Below are 19,168 nucleotides of genomic sequence, written 5' to 3' on the forward strand. Positions count from 1 at the left end.
CTGCTGCATCTGCAGCTGCTCCTCTGGCTTGTTTTCCTCCTCTACCTTTCTCAAAAGCGAGAACCCATTTCTCTCTCAGTTGTTCTTTTGTCTCATCTTGTTTGTGTATTTTCTCAATTCTAATTGGTCCTGTATTCCCCCCCCCCAATACTCATTTAGCTTTTAGTTTCTCTTTTTCTGATTCTAACTTGAGTCCCTTTTCTGATACTGAATTTTTCTGGGCCATAGAAATTTGATATCCTGGTGTATAACTTCTGCCTACAACTTGGTAAATTCTTGGCGTCATCACTCAAGCTTTCCACATTAGGAGTGTGCATTACTTTATATTACAGAAGTATGGTTTAATTTTAAAACATGGGGAAACACCTAATCCACATTCATTCCACTAGAACCCCCTGCCCCATCTACGTAGTATGTGTCTGGTATATGTTGAATACTAAGTGTATGTTGAATTAAATTGGAGCTCTTGGCAATAAAGTGGAAATAGAGCAGAAGTTAAAATCCAAATAAAAGCCATTGTTTTGTTTTGTTTTGTTTGGAGAGATTTTTGCTATAGGGTGCATGCGCTCACCAGAGAGAGAGAAAGTGACAAATCACCCCCCAGGGGAGATGGTCACGCCACAATCCCTTCTCCTCCATTCTCCTCTCAGGATCTTGGACACTCATGTGTGCCCAGCTTGAGTTTAAGCCACCAGGGCTGGTATTCAAACTGTTCGACTACATGGGAGTCCAGCGATGTAGCCATTATGCTATCTACTGGCCCCAAAAGCCACTGGTTTTTAAAAATGACACCTGTAGAACATAGAGACTTACAGAATTGGGACAGATGTGATCTGGCATCCTCCCCGGACCCTCTTCTCTCCAGTATGCACATAATGATGTGTTTCACTTTATAGGACACGGTCACACTTTTCCCTCAGAGGCTGTGCCATTTTAAATGCTCACCCACCATGTATTAGGGTTCTAGTTTGTCTGCATCCTTGCTAACTTACGCTGTTCTCTGATTAACATTTTAAACAATTACAGACATGCTCACGGGTATAAAGTAAAATAGTATCTGGTGGTTTTGATTTACAACTTCCTAATGACTTGCCATGTCGAGCACTTTTGCATGTGCTTATTAGCCATGTGTATCTCTTTGAAGAACTACCTCTTCAAGCCCTTACCCATTTTGAAGTGTTTCGTTGTTGAATTACAGAATTTCTTCAGATATTCCAGGTATTAATCCCTTATCAGATATGAGTTGCAAATATATTCCCCCATGCCATGTGTTTCTTTTTACTCCTTTGGTATGCACTGATTTTTCATTTTGATAAAGTTCAATTTACCTGGTCATTTGTTCCCTTTGCTTTTTTGCATTATATCCCCGAAATGATCGCCAAGTCCAGTACTGTGGGAAATTCCCTTGTGTTTTCTTCTAAGGACATTATACTTCTGCCTGTAATGTTTAGGTCTCTGATCCACTTGGAGTTTATATTTGTATATGATGTATGGGATTTGGTTCTTTTCTGTGACCTCTTTGGGTTATATGAACGGCTGTCTCCTAGTTAGCATGCGAAGTGGAGTTCAGACTGAGATGCTGGAACAAATTCGATCAGAAATGCTCACTTCCTGTAAGTTTCCTTCTACTTCATCTCCTAAGAGAAAGTGTGTGTACATATGCCACAGAGACAGAGATGGGCACCTCTGATAGGCTGTCATCAGGTAGTGGTCCCCTTCCTCAGCCTGCCAGCTTCTCAGGTCTTACGTGTGAGCGTGTGAGGGAGCGTACCCACACTGGGTGTGATTTTAGGCTGATTTGGGGTTTGAAACCACAATTGCCAGTGGCTCCCAGCTTTGCAGTTCAGTACACTGCACCTGTGCCACCAAGATTGAGTGCCTTGAAAAATTCTTTAATGTCACTTTTTAGTTCCTGGTGATGAACATTGTAAGTGCTTTTTAATGCCAGAGGGCGTGTATGCATGCCAGAGAGAAAACACCCGCCCCGGGCTCCCCGTGAGGTCTAGTCGTGCTGCAATCCTTTTCCCTCCATTTCTCCATTTCTCAGGACCCTGGGCTTGTGCACATGTTCCTGGCATATTGCCACCTGGCTGGGAATAGAACTGGGGTAGGTCATGTGGGATCTGGCTTCCTCTGCACAGTGCTTGACCACTGCACTAAGGGACCAGCCCCTTTTTAATTTATTTTTTACTTTATTTAATCTGATCTCTGCTATACTTTCATTTTGTATGGTTTCGTAATTTGGAATATTGATAACAGAGTGCAGAGTTGTTCTCTTTTTACATGTGCTCATTGCTTTGAAGTAATTATTCTGGTAATGATAAAGCGAGGTGCCCCCTTTTTTCTATAGTATAGCAATCAAAGCCTTACAGAATGAAAACCATTTGACAAGGGCTTCCAAGGAAAGATCCGTAAACTTCCTGTGATGGAGGGCAGCCTTGGGCTTAACCATAGTTTTTGAGCACAAATGAGAACAAGCACTCTCTTTGTGAAAAATTTAATATTTTAGTTATTTGTTGCATTCATGTGGGTTTCACTTTTTCTTTGTGTATTCAGTTTAGAGTGTTCAAGGAATTTGGACCTGTTCCTTTCTGTAGTTTTCGTGATTGGGAGATAAGGGACATTTAATGTGAAACATAAACTTGTGTGTGTTCCATTTGGTTGTTTTACAGGTTGACAGGTACCATCTGTATTTTTGTCTAAATGTGCACAAATACAGATTCTTGAATCTTATCACATATTATCAAAGTAAACTTTTGAGGTAATAGCCTTACAAAATTTTGCCAGAGGATGTGTATACTCACTGGAGAGTGAGGCAGAAAAAGAGAAGGAAAGTGAGAAAGCACCCCCATGAGGGGGCTCATGCCACAGTCCCTTCTCCATTTCTTCCTTCTTTTGGGATTTTCAGTTTGCATGCATGTGTACCTGACATGTTTCTGAAGCTGCCAGGTCTGAGACTCAGACTGTGCAGTCAGCCACGCAGGATCCAGCTGCCTTAACTACCATGCCAAGGGCTGGCCCTTGGGGTGGTATTTTTACAACTGTATTTGTGGGGGCTGGAAGGTGGCATAGTGGTTAAAGCTCTGGACTCCCACATGACTGACTGTGGTTTGAGTCCCGGACCTGGTGGCTTGAAACTTAATCTGGGTGCATATGTGTGTGTGCCCAAAATTCCAAGAGGAGAATGGAGAAGAGACTGCGGTGTGAACATTCCCCCAGAGGGTGATTTCTTGCTTTCTCTTCAGCCCTATAGCAAAAATCTGCCTCCCCGCCCCCCAAAATAAAAACACTTAGTATTTATGTCACAATATACAGTTAGTGCCACAGTTTTAATCATTTGCAGTAGCCTTTTTAAGCCTGATAAAATGCAGCATGTGTTCTTAACGCTGCGTATTACCCCAGAGTAAAGACCTAAGCTTTTGTTTAATTTTGTGGAGTTATATTCCAAAAATGTATCCATATAATTACTATTCTTTTGAGCTGTTTGCATCAACTCTTCATTATGGCTGTGCTTTAATCTACAAGTTCCTGTCATTCTCCTGTTATATTCTCAATTATAATGAGTACCATTCCTGTCTCTTCGTAGATTCAAATGTTATATGAAATGGGAAGGTGAAATGTTAACAGCATACATGGGATTCAATTTTTTGAATAATATAATACTCTTATTTTTGTTTATTGTATTTTAGGTATGTGACTGAAAGTATTAAACTGTGATTAGAGGCTGTTTTCATAAATCTTGTTTTAGATAATCAGATTAAAAATATGTATACATTGACCTTATGTGAAACTCATTAAGTGGGTAAAATTTGATGAAATTACTTATTAAGTTTATAGTTAAAAATAACTAATATTGCCTTTCATTGAGACTTGGTGTTTTTCCTATTTGTCATCATTTTTTTTTTCAGCTATACTTCTTTATTTGGTTAAAGAGGGGAGGATTTCTTATCTTGTTAAGGTAGCCTGAATTTTCACTTTAGGTGTGAAATTTTAAAAATTAAATAAGTTAATTGGGAATGGCAGGTGGTGTGGAGGTTAAGGTACTGGATTCTCACATGGGCAACCATGGTTCAAGTTCTGGACCTGGTGGCTTTTTTTCACTCTCTCTCTTGTCAAATTGAAAATTGATGATAATAAATAAAATTAAACAATTTTGGAAAAAAGTTGAAGTTAATAATGTAACACTTTAATTTTTTGTGCATAAAGAGGCAAGATATAAAATACATATTACTCAGTAACTTTAAATGAGTTTCTCCATTTTAGAAAATAAGACATCGGTCATTTAGTCTGTAACTGTGCCTTTGGGTATGTCTTACTATAGGCAGAGTGAGTTGGGCTTAAAAAAACCCCAAATCTGGATAATGTGAGCATCGTGGTGTCTGATCGTCTCTCTGGCTACCCACTTTCTTCTCTGGTTGGATATTGCTAAAATGATCACGAGGTGATTTGCTGGTACACATGCCAACCAACGTCAGAATGCTTTGTTTTTAGAGCTTCTATTTTTCTCTGGTGAGAGCAAGTGTGTTACGGTCTCTGAATGGTTCCTTCTATCTTTGTATGAATAGCTTAACACATTCCAAAAATTCGAATATCCGAGCAGATTCTTGTTCAGAGGTCTCCACGGTTTGTATTGCTGCTTGTGTGAGTGCTGCTGCACGTCCCGACCGAGGGGCTGTTGGCTGCAGCCAGTGCTGCGTGCCCGGTGCCTCCTGAGAGCTGGTCACTGGAGAGGTGCCCGAGGGCACTTGTTGAATAAAGTTGTCCACATGCATACTTGAAGCCTTGGAGTCTCATATGAGTTTGCATTTTAGGGATTATCTGGTTCAAATATTTCCTTTTATCTAGGTCAGGGAATGTTCGAGGCCTTCGGAAATTAAACGGATTGATTGTGTATATGTTCTTTCATGTTTGTTGAATGTGAGATGATTACAACAGAAATGTTCGCAGGTAACTCATTTATAGTCTCTTTAGTACTTTACAAGAATATCAGACCAGGTATTTGTAAAGATCCCGTCTGTAGCATTGATTTTAGGATTGAAACGGAATTGAAAAAGTGAGGGCTAACCATCTTAATTTTCTAACTTAGTATTGGTTTTCACTGTTTAAATACTTTTTGTCTCAACATTTATTTTTACATGGGAAAGTTTATTAACCTTCTCTTCCTTATGTCCTGGCAAAGTAAGCTTGATATTGTTATAAAGAGGCCACTTTCCCTCTCCTGATCATTACTTCTAAAGGTAAAGTCCAATTATAAAGACAGGGTAGCTCATGTCTGCAATCCGGGTTACCAGTTTTTCACAGGCATTCCATAAAACTCTATTGCTTGAACCTAAAGGTGACAAATAGTTTAATTTGTTTGCAAGCCAGCTGCTCTGGTTAAGTTTCTCTCTCTGGTTTTCTGGCTACATTATCACTAAATGTGCTAGCTGACACGAAAGGCCTGCTAGACTTTGAGAGACACCTAATTACTAAGCACCAAGGTGGCTTCTCCGCAGTCTTGTTCTCCATCAGTAATCATATCAGTGTTCTGACGCTGTAGGGCGACCCCATCAAAATGCATGTGACGTCTGATTCCCTGTGTGACACTTTACGTAGTTGAGAATATTGAAGAACCCTGGACAGGGTGACCAGGAATAGCTGAGAGGAGGACAGGGTGTCCGAGTATTTGAGGGTGTGTGAGAGAAAGATTACCAGCATTTTAAAACCATGATGTTTGCATTTGACTTAGTTACTAAGGCTTCTGCATTTCTTAAGAATATGCTTTGAGTAATGAGTAGATATTATACTTGATTCAGTTCCCCAAGGAGAGAATGAGAAATATTTTATAGTATTCTGGTTTTTTTAGCAGCAGTGCTCCCCCCACCCCAATAAGTCTGATTTTTATGGTCTTTTAAGATGTTTGAACTTGAGCTAACCATGGTTTTTTATATCCGCATTCACTACTTATCTGTTATTCCTAAAGAACATGTATCGTCTCTTTTTATTGGGTCGTCAGGAAAGTCATGACACATTTTTGCATAGAAACACATAGAAAAAAAATACCATGGCTTTTCTGATGACCTAATGTATTGAATATATACTACTAATATATAAAAAGTCTTAAGTTTTTCTAGAATAAACAGGATCAACCGCAGCTTTTTGTTGTAGTTCACAAGTTCTTTTCATTGATAAAGAATCAGAAATGTAGTTCTACTAATTTTGTTTCCTTGATATAAATCAGCTGGCGCTAGTAACTATACTAGTCCAGCTTTATTTTATACCCTTTCTTTTTCTTTGCCATAGGGCGCGTGCGCTCACCAGACAGACAGAGAGACAGAGACACAGAAAGCGAGAAATCACCCCCCAGGGGGCATGGCCACGCTGCATCCCTTCTCCTCCATTCTCCTCTCGGGATCTTGGGCACGCACGCACATGCGCCCGGCATGAGTTTTAAGCCACCGGGTCCAGGATGCGAACCGCGGTCGACTACGTGGGAGTCCAGTGACATAGCCATTACGCTAACTGCTGGTCCCATACCCTTTTTTAAAGAGAGGTTTTTGCTATAGGGCATGTTTGCTCACCTGAGAGACAGAAAGTGAGAAATTACCCCTGGGTGGGGATGGCCACACAGCAATCCCTTCTCCTCTCGGAATTTTGGGCACACGTGTCTGGCATGAGTTTGAAGCTGCCCTGTCTGGGACTTGCACTGTGGTCGACTATGTGGGAGTCCTGTGACATAACGACTTTGGCATCTGCTGGTCCCATATCTTACATACTTGTAATGTCTAGAGGGAATGTTGGTTTTTTTGGGCACAGTGCTTTGTTCTCCTACCTCCATATCAATTTATGTTTCTTCTGTTCTGTTATTTGAAAGTATTTTATAAAGAAAATAACTTGGGGGAGCAGCAGTTAGCGTAATGGCTATGTCGCTGGACTCCCATGTAGTCTACTGCGGTTCACGTCCCGGACCCAGTGGCTTAAAACTCACGCTGGATGCGTGTGCGTGCGTGCCCAAGATCCCGAGAGGAGAATGGAGGCGAAGGGATTGCGGCGTGACCGTCCCCCCTGGGGGGTGATTTCTCGCTTTCTGTCTCTCTGTCTCTGTCTGTCTGGCGAGCACACGTGCCCTGTGGAAAAAAACTCGCCAGACAGACAGAGACAGAGAGACAGAAAGCGAGAAATCACCCCCCAGGGGGGATGGTCACACCGCAATCCTTTCTCCCCCATTCTCCTCTCGGGATCCTGGGCATGCACGCACGTGCGCCCGGCATGAGTTTTAAGCCGCCGGGTCCGGGACGCCAACCGCGGTCGACTATGTGGGAGTCCAGCGACATAGCCATTGCGCTAACTGCTGGTTCCCTGGAAAAAAAGCTCTTTAAAAAAAAAAAAAAAAAGGAACTAACTAGGAAATACTTCGCTGAGCAGTTTTGTAAGGTGAAGGTACTTTCCTGTTTTAAATGTAACGATCAGGTACAGTGATCACCTCGTCTTTGGCTCTAGGGTGTGTGGGCTTACCAGAGAGAGAGGAAGTGAGAAGGCATACTCCTCTATCCCCGGGGCATGACCATGGCGCAGTTCCTTCTGTACCATTTTCCTCTCGGGATTTTTGGGCACACACATGAGCACATGCCCCGTGTGCTTTCTGTGTCTGTTGTTTGAACCGCATGGCCAGCCATGTGGTGTCCTGCTGCCTTAACCACCATGCCATCTTGCTGACCTTACAGTGATCTGTTTTGTCTTTGAGATTGATCAGGTAAGGGCCTGCAGGTGGTGTGGTAGTTAAGGTGTGAGATTCCCACATGGCCGACTGTGGTTCTGAACCTGGCCACTTATAGTCACAACCAGTGCATGTGTAAATGCCCCCAGAATCCCAGGAGGAGAGTGGGGAAGGGATTGTGGCATGGCCATTTCCCTGGGAGGTGATTTCTTATTTTCACTCTGTCTCTTCCTCTCTCCAGCAAGTGCACATGCTCTATGGCAAAAACCTTAAAAAAAAAAATCCAACTCGATAAGGCAGGTAAAATGCTGCTTAAAACCTCATTATGTTTTGAAATATTTATCCACTAATAAGTTTTTATATCAGTGGGTCTTAATCTGTATTTTGTATGGTTGGTTGTAATTTCAGAAAACTTGTCAGTGAAAATTCTCATACAGTTTTCATATGGGCTTCTACATTGCAGACGTAGTTTATGTATTTATTTGCTTTAAAAATTAAAAAAAGAGTTTTTTAAAAATGAAGTAGGTCTTGGCATGTCGAAGTCTTCCTGTATCAGCCCTCCAGGTGGCATCGCAGATGTGCATCACCACATCTGGGCTTTAGGCTGATTAAGATCGAAGTCAGGCCTCCATGCAGCCTCAAGGGGATGCAGTGTCTGAGCAGCACACCCACCGTCTTCAGGCTGCATCGAGGAGTGGCTCTTGCCTGTGCTCACGTTGAGCAGGGCTGGACTGCCCTCTGCCGCCGGGCTGCCAGGGCACTGTGTTAGCAGGCTTCTGTTCTCTGTTCTCTGACTCACCACGTGGTGCTGTTTGGAAAGCCTGTCATACACTCAAAGTCGTTTTTTTTCCATTACCAGAATTTTTTTTTCTTTGAGAGTTTTTTTTTCCTTTGAGAGTTTTTCTTTTTCTTTTCTTTTCTTTTCTTTTTTTTTTTTTTTTTCTGTAGAGTATGTGTGCTTGCCAGAAAGACAGACACAGAGAGACAGAAAGCAAGAAATCACCCCCCGGGGGGATGGCCATGCCGCAATCCCTTCTCTGTTCTCCTCTCGCGATCTTGTGCACGCACGCACACGTGCCTGGCGTAGTTTAAGCCATCTGGTCCGGGACTTAAACCACAGTCGACTGTGTGGGAGTCCAACGACCTAGCCATTATGTCAACTGCTGGTCCCCCACCAGAATTTCTTAATCTGGGAAATAAATTCAATGATAGGTATTTAAGACATGCTTGGTTCTAAGAAGAAAGAAACAATGAGAAGAACAGAAAGAGAGTGTCAAAGAATAGTATTCGAATAAGGGAACAAAAACACCACTGAGAAAGTAGAATAGAAAGAAGCCAAATAATGAAGACATTAAGATGTTAAATAATACTTAGAGACCTACAAGTTACTATGACAGGAAACATAACCAAGGAATTTCCCAAAGAACCTCATAGAACCATACAGAATAATCAGTAAGAATTTTAAAACAAAATTGTTATTCACAGTAGTAAGACCATAGTATTTAGTTACTATTATTCATATTTTAGAATCACTGATGTAGCTCGGTTCATCTCATTCCAGGGTTTGCCTGTTTGCATCCTGCCTGCGTCAACACTCTCCACATCTAAACTCCCTGCCTGTCTTCTGCAACCATCCGTCCTCTCAAACCATCCTCTTTTTTTTTTTAAATGTTTTTGCCATAGGGTATGTGTGCTTGCTGGAGAGAGACCAAGGGGGAAGATAAGAAATCTCACCCTGGGGTATGGCCATCCCGCAGTCTCTTTTCCATCCTCCTCTCAGGCACACACATTCCTGGAGTGCTGTCTGAGAAGCCAGGTTCAGACTTCCAACCACGGTCAGCCATGGTGGAGTCTAGCTCCTTAACCGCCATGCCACCTGCTGTCCCATCCTTCTGTTGTAGCTCAGTGGAAGAGTATATTAGATCTGTCCCACGTGCCAGTGCGCTCCATAAGGCTCGTGCGGCAGGCCCTCGACTGCACCTGGTGCTACCTGAGCTACTTTTTTTAATCTGTGTGTATGCTGCTCTGTCTGGATTATCAGAGAATTTATGCAGTGTACACGGCCTCTGCGTAGTAATTCCTCTGCTATCCCAGTGAGTGTTTTTTTTCCCATGAGGCAGTAACTGTTTTTCCTTGTTTGATGTGTCTGATGGTCCGTTAAAATTTACAAATGTGCAATATACTGTGGTGGTCTTAAGTTGAAAGCTACTATTTTACCCTAATTCGAAATATAGTCCATGTCAAAAACCCAGGTTGAATTGAGTGGCCTTTTTTTCCTTATTGGTAGTAAAATTATCCAGTGTACAACTCAACTACATACAGATAGTCTTCCATTAGGGAGGTAAAAACACAACTTGTGCAGCTTATGTTATTGTTAGGTGTAATCGTCGTGAGCTTTCTTCTCTTTATTGTATAAAAAAGTAAAAATTATGTTTTAGTTTAAACAAAGTTGATAGCAGTGACTTCTTTTTGTGACTGTATTCCAATTGATCAACTTCTAGGTTTTCATGTTGAATTTTGCAAAGGGCAGAGGCATTTTCTATTTGTTCTTCAGTATCTTCCAGTTTTGGAAGAAACCAAATTGCTTTTGGAAGCACAGTATAATTTAAAAATGAATGGGAAAGGTAAAACTGCTGTAAATACAGAGGTGGGTGCTGTTGCTCTGTTGTAAGTGCCCAAGAGAATATCTTCAGTAGAAGGATGATACTTGCCCGGAAAGCTTCCCAAAGTACTTGTATATTTGATCCTCATGAAGTTCCGTGTGGTTTGCAGTCTTGTGTTTCATGCGTTTCTCTTGTTTTCTATGATAGTTTGTGCATGCTTGAGAGATAGAAACAGCTACAGGGTCTCGGCTTGCCGTGATCTCCAGCTGGCCCCTCAGGATCTTGAGTGCCTCGGGTGTGTCCAGCGCGTGTGACTGGGAGTTGAAGCTGGCAGTCAGCCTTGTGACTTCCAGCTCTGCAGTCCAGTATGCTGTGGACTGTGCTACACTACCTTGATTTTTAGATGCAGTCCCACTTCATACAGGCATAACATAAGCCTGATGTGGAGAATGGCTTGATCAGGGCCACATCACCAGTACGCAGGGGTGATGGTGAGGCTTTCCTAGAGTTTTTTCCCTTCCCTTCTCATTCTCTCCCGTTCCCTTTGCAGCCCTCAGCAATGTCAGCAGAATGTTACAGCAGAAACCCTTGCCTGGGGTCAAGCTCTCCGCTCTCTGCAGCTGTAGGCCGGGTCAGCCATGGGCCTGGGCCTGGGGTTGCTGCAGCTCCTTCCCGGTTTAGGCCAGAGCAAGAGTAAAATCCGTGACTCTGGCCGTTTCCTTCTGACTTGGTGCCTTTCGTATCTCATTCACTACCTCTAATAACGAGGGCGTTTTAATGTAAAGCTCACTTTTGGGTGTTCATGTTCTAGTGTTAAAAATGTCTGTGAATTTTCTGTTTTTCACAGTGAATGTATGTACCTTTTTTTTTTTTTTGAGAGGTTTTCGCTATAGGGTGCGTGCACTCGCCAGACAGAGAGGGACATAGAGACAGAAAGCGAGAGATCAACCCCCAGGGGGGATGGTCACGCTGCAATCCCTTCTCCTCCACTCTCCTCTCGGGATCTTGGGCACACACCCACACGCGCCCAGTGTGAGTTTAAGCCACTGGGTCCAGGACTCAAACCGTGGTCGACTACGTGGGAGTCCAGCGACATAGCCATTACGCTAACTGCTGGTTCCCAATGTATGTAACTTTCTAACAAGAGTTATAGTTAACTTATAATGCTTCTATTTTCTAGTTTATTTTTTAAGAAAATAAATCGTCATTCTTTTTGGGTTTAAACAAATAGCATTATTGCATTCGATGGTGCCTTGTGCCCTGAGAAGTCATGAGGTCAGTCAGCATTGAGCAGAGGTGGCACGGCTCTGCTGGCCCTGGCCTCTCTGCACTTAACCAGTGTCGCAGGGACAGGGACAGGGACCTCTGTAGACTGCTGCCCCTCTGGTGTTCAGTCAGCAGGCACTTTTTCTAAAAAAGGAGTGATTTTTTTTTTTTCTTAAAAAGGTGATTTTAAATTGTTCATAGGTTATAATAGAATACTTCCCTGTTACAGAAAGCCACATGGAACTATATCTTTCTGAAATGTCTAGAGAAAAAGACCCACCTGCTGCTTAAGAGCAGGACGAAGTGTGGAGCCCGCCCCTGCCTCCCACCACTCCGTGCAGGTCCTGGTGCCGTCGGCTGTGGCAGAGCAGCGGGTGCTGGGCAAGGAGCGAGGCCACCACACCTCTATCCGGCTCTGCCAGAAGCTGTCGTCGGCGCCCCGGACGAGTCATTTCCTCTCTCTGTGGGCCTTGATAGCTGATTCATTAGGCCAGGAAATCGAACTAAGCAATCTCCGCGGTCCATTTTACCTTTAAAATGTTATGATTTTATATGTGCGTTTCTCTGTAATATTACATAGTTACTTCTGTGCAGAGTGTATTGCATATTTATGTCAATTTCCTTTACTTTTAGATATGATGAATGGATTAAAGCAGATAAAATAGTAAGACCTGCTGATAAAAATGTACCAAAGATAAAACATCGAAAGAAAATAAAGGTAGGTACTTATTTAATTTTATTTTTAATGTTTTTGCCATAGGGCACATATGCTCACCAGAGAAAGACAGAGGGAAAGTGAGAAGTCACCCCCCAGGGCGTATGGCCACACCAGTCACTCCTCCATTCTCCTCTTGGGATTTTGGGCATGTACTTTTGTGTACTTGCCAGTGTGACTTTCAAGCCGGGACCCAAACTGAGGCCGGCCATGTGGGAATCTGCTTCTTTAACCATCCCAACACCTGCTGATCTCAGTAGGTACTTCCTTTTCTACGTATCATTCCCTCTTAATAGCTTTTTGTTTAAATAATGTAATTAAATATGTGTGTGTTTGTGTTACCCATGGTGTCACACTCCCTTGGAATAGAAACTTATCATGTGTTGGATTGTGTTACAGTTGATTTTATGAGGTGGCAGAAAGTATTTTAAAAATAGTACTAGAAGGCTTTTCAGTGCCAGCGTCGTAGAGGGCCCTCAGCCAGACCTCATGAGTGCATATCAGTGTTTCTACCCTCTGGTCCCCAAGTCGAGTCTGTGAGGTACTGACTCAGAGACATGGGGACTGTAAACCGTTACTGTGAAAGGAGTCTCCTGAAGGCTGTGACAGCTCTGCTTTATCGCCATCTCCAGCTGACTTGACATGCTCATGAGCCCTTGGTGGCCATACTGCTTCCTAATACCACGGGGACCCACTGATGAGCTCTTGTGGAAAGCTCTTGTTACTTTCATGAGTGCCAGAGGTACTCTTATTCATTCTGAGACTCAGTCTAAATGTTTGGCTAGAAGTAGACTCTGAGGACAGCCAGTGGCATAGTAGTTAAGGCAGCTTAATCCCACATGGTTGACTGTGGTTTGAGTCCCAGACCCTGTGGCTTAGCTTTAAAAACACACCAGCATGTGCACATGTATGCCCAAAATGCCAAGAGGAGAATGGAGAAGGATTGTGGCTTGGCCTTTCCCTGTGTCAGGGGTTGAGGGGGGCTGGGTGTGGGGAGTTGCTTGCTTGCTTTCTCTCTTTCTCTCCAGCGAGTGCACGCACCCTATAGCAAATCAAAGCTAAGATAGACTCTCAACTAGGTTTTGAGTAGTTCTCAGCTCTTCAGTGGCTTTCTTAGGTCTTGAGTGGTAGCTGTAACAGTAGAGTACTTAGCAGTTTTCTCAAGCTCAGTCTTCATAGCCACAGGGTGGAGCTATTCATGTTCCTGTTAAAAGACAGGCCCGTGACCCCAGACAGTGAAGGCTTTCCCCTGAAGTGGGTATTGTTTTCTTGCTATAAACTGTGTTTATAATAGCTACCGCTGAGGACTTCCCAAACCTCTTTTCATCTTCACTCTTGGTCTTCACTGGAAAGTATGAAAATCTTGTTCTTAGTTACTGGAAGTAGTTTTTGTTTGTGTTCTGTTTTTTTTGTTTTGTTTTGTTTGTTTTTGAGAGGTTTTCGCTATAGGGCACGTGCGCTCGCCAGACAGACAGAGACATAGAGACAGAAAGCGAGAAATCACCCCCCAGGGGGGATGGTCACGCCACAGTCCCTTCTCCTTCACTCTCCTCTCGGAATCTTGGGCATGCACGCACACCCGCCCGGTGTGAGTTTAAGCCACTAGGTCCGGGACTCAAACCGTGGTCGACTACATGGGAGTCCAGCGACATAGGCATTATGCCAACTGCTGGTTCCCCAAAATGCATTTTGAAAATAGTTTCCAGGAACTACATTAGTTAGCCTCTGTTCGTGTATTTGTAAACAATTGGAGCAGAATTTTCTTTTCTTCCTGAAACATTCATCTCAGTGAAGTAGGGTAGTTGTCTCTGGCTTGATTTTACAACAGATCATTTTAGAATTTTTCCTCTGTCAGCTGAAGGAAGGTCCTTGGGATTTTGTTGTTCCCACCCTACATTTTGTAATTAGAATGTTAGAGATTTTAAAGTGACCATGTTGAAATTGTGTTTGTTTGTTTAGTGGATATTTAACAGGAACCTATCGTGATTTCAGTTTGAAGAATCTGTAATACTAATTATTAACAATCTATAGATTTCTTAGTCTTAATCGGTAATCTTTTGCTAATTTGTTTCTCACTATTAAGATACAGATAATCTCGGGACCAGCAGTTAGCATAATGGCTATGTCGCTGGACTCCCATGTAGTTAACCGCGGTTCGCATTCCGGACCCGGTGGCTTAAACTCACGCCCGGTGCATGTGCATGCGTGCCCAAGATCCCGAGAGGAGAATGGAGGAGAAGGGATTGCGGCGTGACCATCCTCCCTGGGGGGTGATTTCTCGCTTTCTATCTCTCTGTCTCTTCTGTCTTTTTTGGCGAGCGCATGCGCCCTATATCAGAAACCTGTCCCCCCCAAAAAAAAAGATACAGATAACCTTTTTGCTCATCTTGTACCGTTTTATTAAATAAAATCTTTGGCTGTTTTGAGAGGTTCTGTATATTCTTCTTATATTAAATAACTAACAATATAGTCTATAACTTTGAGTTAAGAAAATGTGTATTACCAGTGGCTAGTAGGTCATGTGATGGTAAAATGCTAGACCCCCAGATGTCCAACTGTGGTTCAGGTCTTGGACCTGGCGGCTTTGAAAATCATTCTGGGTGCATGTTCAAAATCTGAGGGGAGAATGGAGGAGAAGGGATTTGCAGCGTGGAATTCTCTCTAAAGGGTGATTTCTCACTTTTCCCCTCTCTGTCCCTCTCCAGTGAGCACACAGGGCCTGTGGCAAAAACTTTTTTAAAAAGGGGTATTAGTATTGTTTTAGTAAATGTCATGATAAACTACAGCTAATGTGAAACTTCTTTTTTTTTTAACCTAGAATAAATTAGACAAAGACAAAGATGAAAAATATTCTCCTAAAACCTGTAAACTTCGACGCTTGTCAAAACCACCATTTCATACGAATCCTTCTCCTGAAATGGTTTCCAAACTGGACCTTACTGATGCCAAAAGCTCTGATACAGCTCATATCAAATCCATAGAAATCACTTCTATTCTTAACGGACTTCAAGGTAAATGGAAGGGACGTCCCGTGGCATGCAAGCACTTGCTTTTAATTTCTACAGGTTGAGTTTCTATAAAGGTAACGCAGTGATATTATCAAATTCTGATTTTAACTAGAATTTAGTTTCCTCTATTATTATTTAAAATAAAATTAGACTCTTGTTGAAGCCTGGAAATCTTTCTGTTATTACTAGATCTAAGGGCACGTGAGAAATCCAGGGCTTGAACGTAGGGTATCGCAAAGGATTGAGACAAGAGACGAGGACAAGGTTAAAGCAGGGGCTAAAGCTCTGTTGGAGCAGAAGCCCAGCTGCACCAGAGCAGAGCCCGCTTATTCCAAATTCAGTCAGATGAGCAGTGGGCGCGTTAGCTGTACAGAGCGGTGTGCAGTGTACCTGACACTCTTTGTAGGATGGACTCTCAGTACGAGAGCGATAGCTGTCATTAAGTTAGTACTTAGACAATCTCTTGGTTTGTGGAATGTCACCCAACATCTTGAGGCACAGCTTGTGCCTGGAGCTCCTTCTGGTTGACTGTGCAGCACCTGCAGCTTTTCGTCTGGGAATGGAATTGCTTTCAACTTCCTCCTGCATTCTTCTCTTCTGGCTTATCTCTCAGGCCTGAGCTGGTTTCTCCAACAAGGGTACAATTTATTTTTAGTTAAAATGTAGTATTTACCCTTTAGCTCTATCACAGTATTTTTCCCAGTACTTTCTTTTCTGTTGCCATGTAATGCATAGTCTGTGTCACACAATATTGGACTCTTAAGAGTATATTCACGGGTTTGTACAAGGAGTCCCAGAATCTGCGTATCTTGATGACCTGTGTTAATATCTCCTGCTATGAGAAGGTTGCTGCTTAGTATTTAAGGCAGAGTGAAGTATCAAGTCAAACAGTGAAACCGGGAGGGATTGACTAAATCTGACTGGTAGGGAAGATGGGGCTATCTGGCCTATGGAATGAAGTCAAAGAATGTATCCTCATAAAAGTAATTGTACTTCTCATAAGTTGATAGAGATTTTATTTTTATTTATTTTGAATATAATGGAAATTGCTTTTTGTCTCTCATATGGATTTCTACATGAACTCGTTACTCTAAAATCACATGCTGTGCACATTCTAAAGTTGATGTAAAAGTGTTTGTGATGTGTCTAGCCTACAGAATAGTATATGGAGAGTACATGTATGGTTTGAAGAAAAGTAATAACGTGGACAGCAGTGTGGTCTCCACAGTAGTGAACAGTTAGCAGTTATTTAAAAGAATTTGGTAAGTCACTTTCCTAAGACGGTTACTGTTCAGCCTTTGGTGTCATTATCGCTTTACTTTTCTCTAGTATTGAATGACTGAGTATCAGTCTTATGTTTTTTTTTGTTTGTTTGTTTTGTTTTTGGAGAGGTTTTTGTTACAGGGCGCGTGTGCTCGCCAGAGAGTTAGAAAGCAAGAAATCACCCCCCTTGGGGGTGGCCATGCCACAATCTCTTTTCCTCCATTCTCCTCTCAGGATCCTGGGCATGCATGCACATGCGCCCGGTGTTTTAAGCCACCGGGTGCGGGACGCAAACCGTGGTTGACTACATGGGAGTCCAACAACATAGCCATTACGTCAACTGCTGATCCCTCAGTACCTATTCTTTTTTTTTTTTTTGGAGAGATTTTCACTGTAGGGCGCGTGCGCTCGCCAGACAGACAGAGAGACATAGAGACAGAAAGCGAGAAATCACTCCCCAGGGGGGATGGTCACGCCACAGTCCCTTCTCCTCCATTCTCCTCTCGAGATCTTGGGCACGCACGCACATTCGCCCGGCGTGAGTTTTAAGCCACCGGGTTCGGGACACGAACTGCGGTCGACTACGTGGGAGTCCAGCGACATAGCCATTACGCTAACTGCTGGTTCCCAGTACCTATTCTTAAAGAGGCTATCTTGCTGGACTCCCATGTAGTAGACCATGGTTCGAGTCCCGGACCCGGTGGCTTAAACTCATGCCGGGCACGTGTGTGTGCGTGCCCAAGATCCCGAGAGGAGAATGGAGGAGAAGGGATTGCGGCGTGGCCTTTCCCCCTTGGGGGGGATTTCTCACTTCCTATCTCTCTGTCTTTCTGGTGAGTGTACACACCCTATAGCAAAAACTTCTCCCCCAAAAAAAGAAAAAAAATAAAAAGAGGAGATTGTCTGGTTTCTACAGACCTAGGCAGCGTTAGCCTCATGTTGTAAGGAGACTGAGGTAAATGCTCTTGGAGACTTGTCTGAATAGTCTCTGGTCGTAGTCTGTTTTCAGCGTCAGCTTCTCTGAAGTTCCCAAAAGCTGCTCTCAGGAATTCAAGGGCACCCTGCTCATAGTGAATGACCACGGGCACGTGCTCAGTGGGGGAGGTTGGCCGCTCTGTGCCCGCTGATTCTAGGCTTGCCAGGTTTACTGCTCGCGTTCAGGCATTGGTGTCAGCTGGTCCAGGTGGTGACAGCCAAGATTTGGAAGAGAGCCAAATTCATCAGCACATAGTCGGAACAAGATAACCCAGATAAATGATCTACTTGATGGCTGGCCTTAGGGCTCAGAGATAGTGCCCTGCTCCGAAGAAGCCAGATCCTCCAGGGAGATCATGGTTCAAACTCTTGGCCAAGTAGGCCTGAAACATGTATGCAACTACCCAAGATCCAGTAGGCTAGAGGAAGGGCATCGTGGTGTGACCAGACGCTGTGCCAGGTGCTCATCTCTCTCACATGCACATACATGGACTCTATCATGAATGAAAAGAAAAAGAGAACTGAAAAAGCCCAAAAACACCACCAACCAGGTCCATAGTTGGGCACTTGTAGCCCGATAGCAGTGTGTGTGTGTGTGGGGGGGGGCTCGGTGACAGTGCTGGCCTCACACAGTTCTCCGTGTAAGTCGCACTGCGCTAGCTACTGACCTGGCAGGGCTTCGCGACATAGTGCAGACCCAGCCTTCTTCCCACTTCGTGGCATGGCTTACATCCCCTTCTAAGTGAGCACATTTCTGACTCTCGAATTAGCTATCCCAGTCTATTCACCTAGCTCCTGGTGAAAGGCATTTGGAGGGGCCCTACAGTGGCAGTGTTAATGCCAGCTTGTGTGAGGCCGACCCCATGGGAGGTCGCAGGCTGCATCAGAGCCCTGAGCATGCTGGGCACGCAGTGCCTGAGACCCAGGCCAGCTGAAGCTTGGGGCGGGCCGTGCTGGGAAGACCCCATCAGAGGTGTTCATGTCTGTCTCTTCCCCTGCCTCTCTCACTCATGAGTAAAGAAATAAACATTAAAAAAAAGCAGGCGTTTAGGTTCTTTCCCGTGTTTTCCTGTTACTGTATAGGTCCATGAGCAGTGAACACCTTCTCAGCATGCTCTAGATTTCAGATGTGCCTCAGTTTCTCTTTCCCTTGGTTAGTCTTACTGTGTCTACAAGTCAAATTCAAGACTTCTCACATATTCCCAGTTAAAAGATTATTGTAAATGTGAACATACGTGTATGTGTATGTGTGTATAACGCATGTCAGTCCCATTTGTGAGGGTAGAACACCAATAACTAGAAGTCTGTCCACGGTGCCAGAGGTGGGCTTGCAGCGACCCAGAGGGCGGGTGCAACAGCTGGAGAGGTGGAGTGTCTCCAGAGGACAGGCTCCTGCGTCCAGGCACTGGAGGAGAGCTCAGCAGGCAGGGAGCCCGCGACCCAGTGGCATTGCCAAGATTTAATAGAATTTAAAGTTGAGGAAAATTTCCGGAAAGTATAAAAACAGGATGGAAATTTTAGAGAAGATGAGTGACAGGATTATTCTAGGAACAGTGAAAACAGAAAGAGGGAACGGTGCGACACAGGGAGGAGGTTAGCACACAGGTGAAAGAAGAAGAACTCCAGACTGACGACTCAAGCC

The 19,168-nt window shown here is 43.6% G+C and overlaps 1 protein-coding gene across 1 annotated transcript in view; it reads left to right on the top strand.

Annotated features, from left to right (window-relative positions):
* ARID4B (AT-rich interaction domain 4B) overlaps positions 1-19,168 on the top strand; it is a 171,880-nt gene that overhangs the window by 133,174 nt on the left and 19,538 nt on the right. Inside the window, exons 18-19 of the mRNA XM_014586812.2 lie at positions 12,199-12,283; positions 15,099-15,291. Of these exons, the coding sequence (XP_014442298.1) occupies positions 12,199-12,283; positions 15,099-15,291 (278 nt within the window). The remainder of the gene's footprint in view (positions 1-12,198; positions 12,284-15,098; positions 15,292-19,168) is intronic.

This window comes from Tupaia chinensis, unplaced genomic scaffold, assembly GCF_000334495.1.
Source record: "Tupaia chinensis unplaced genomic scaffold, TupChi_1.0 Scaffold000161_1, whole genome shotgun sequence".
NCBI classification, from domain to species: Eukaryota; Metazoa; Chordata; class Mammalia; order Scandentia; family Tupaiidae; genus Tupaia; species Tupaia belangeri.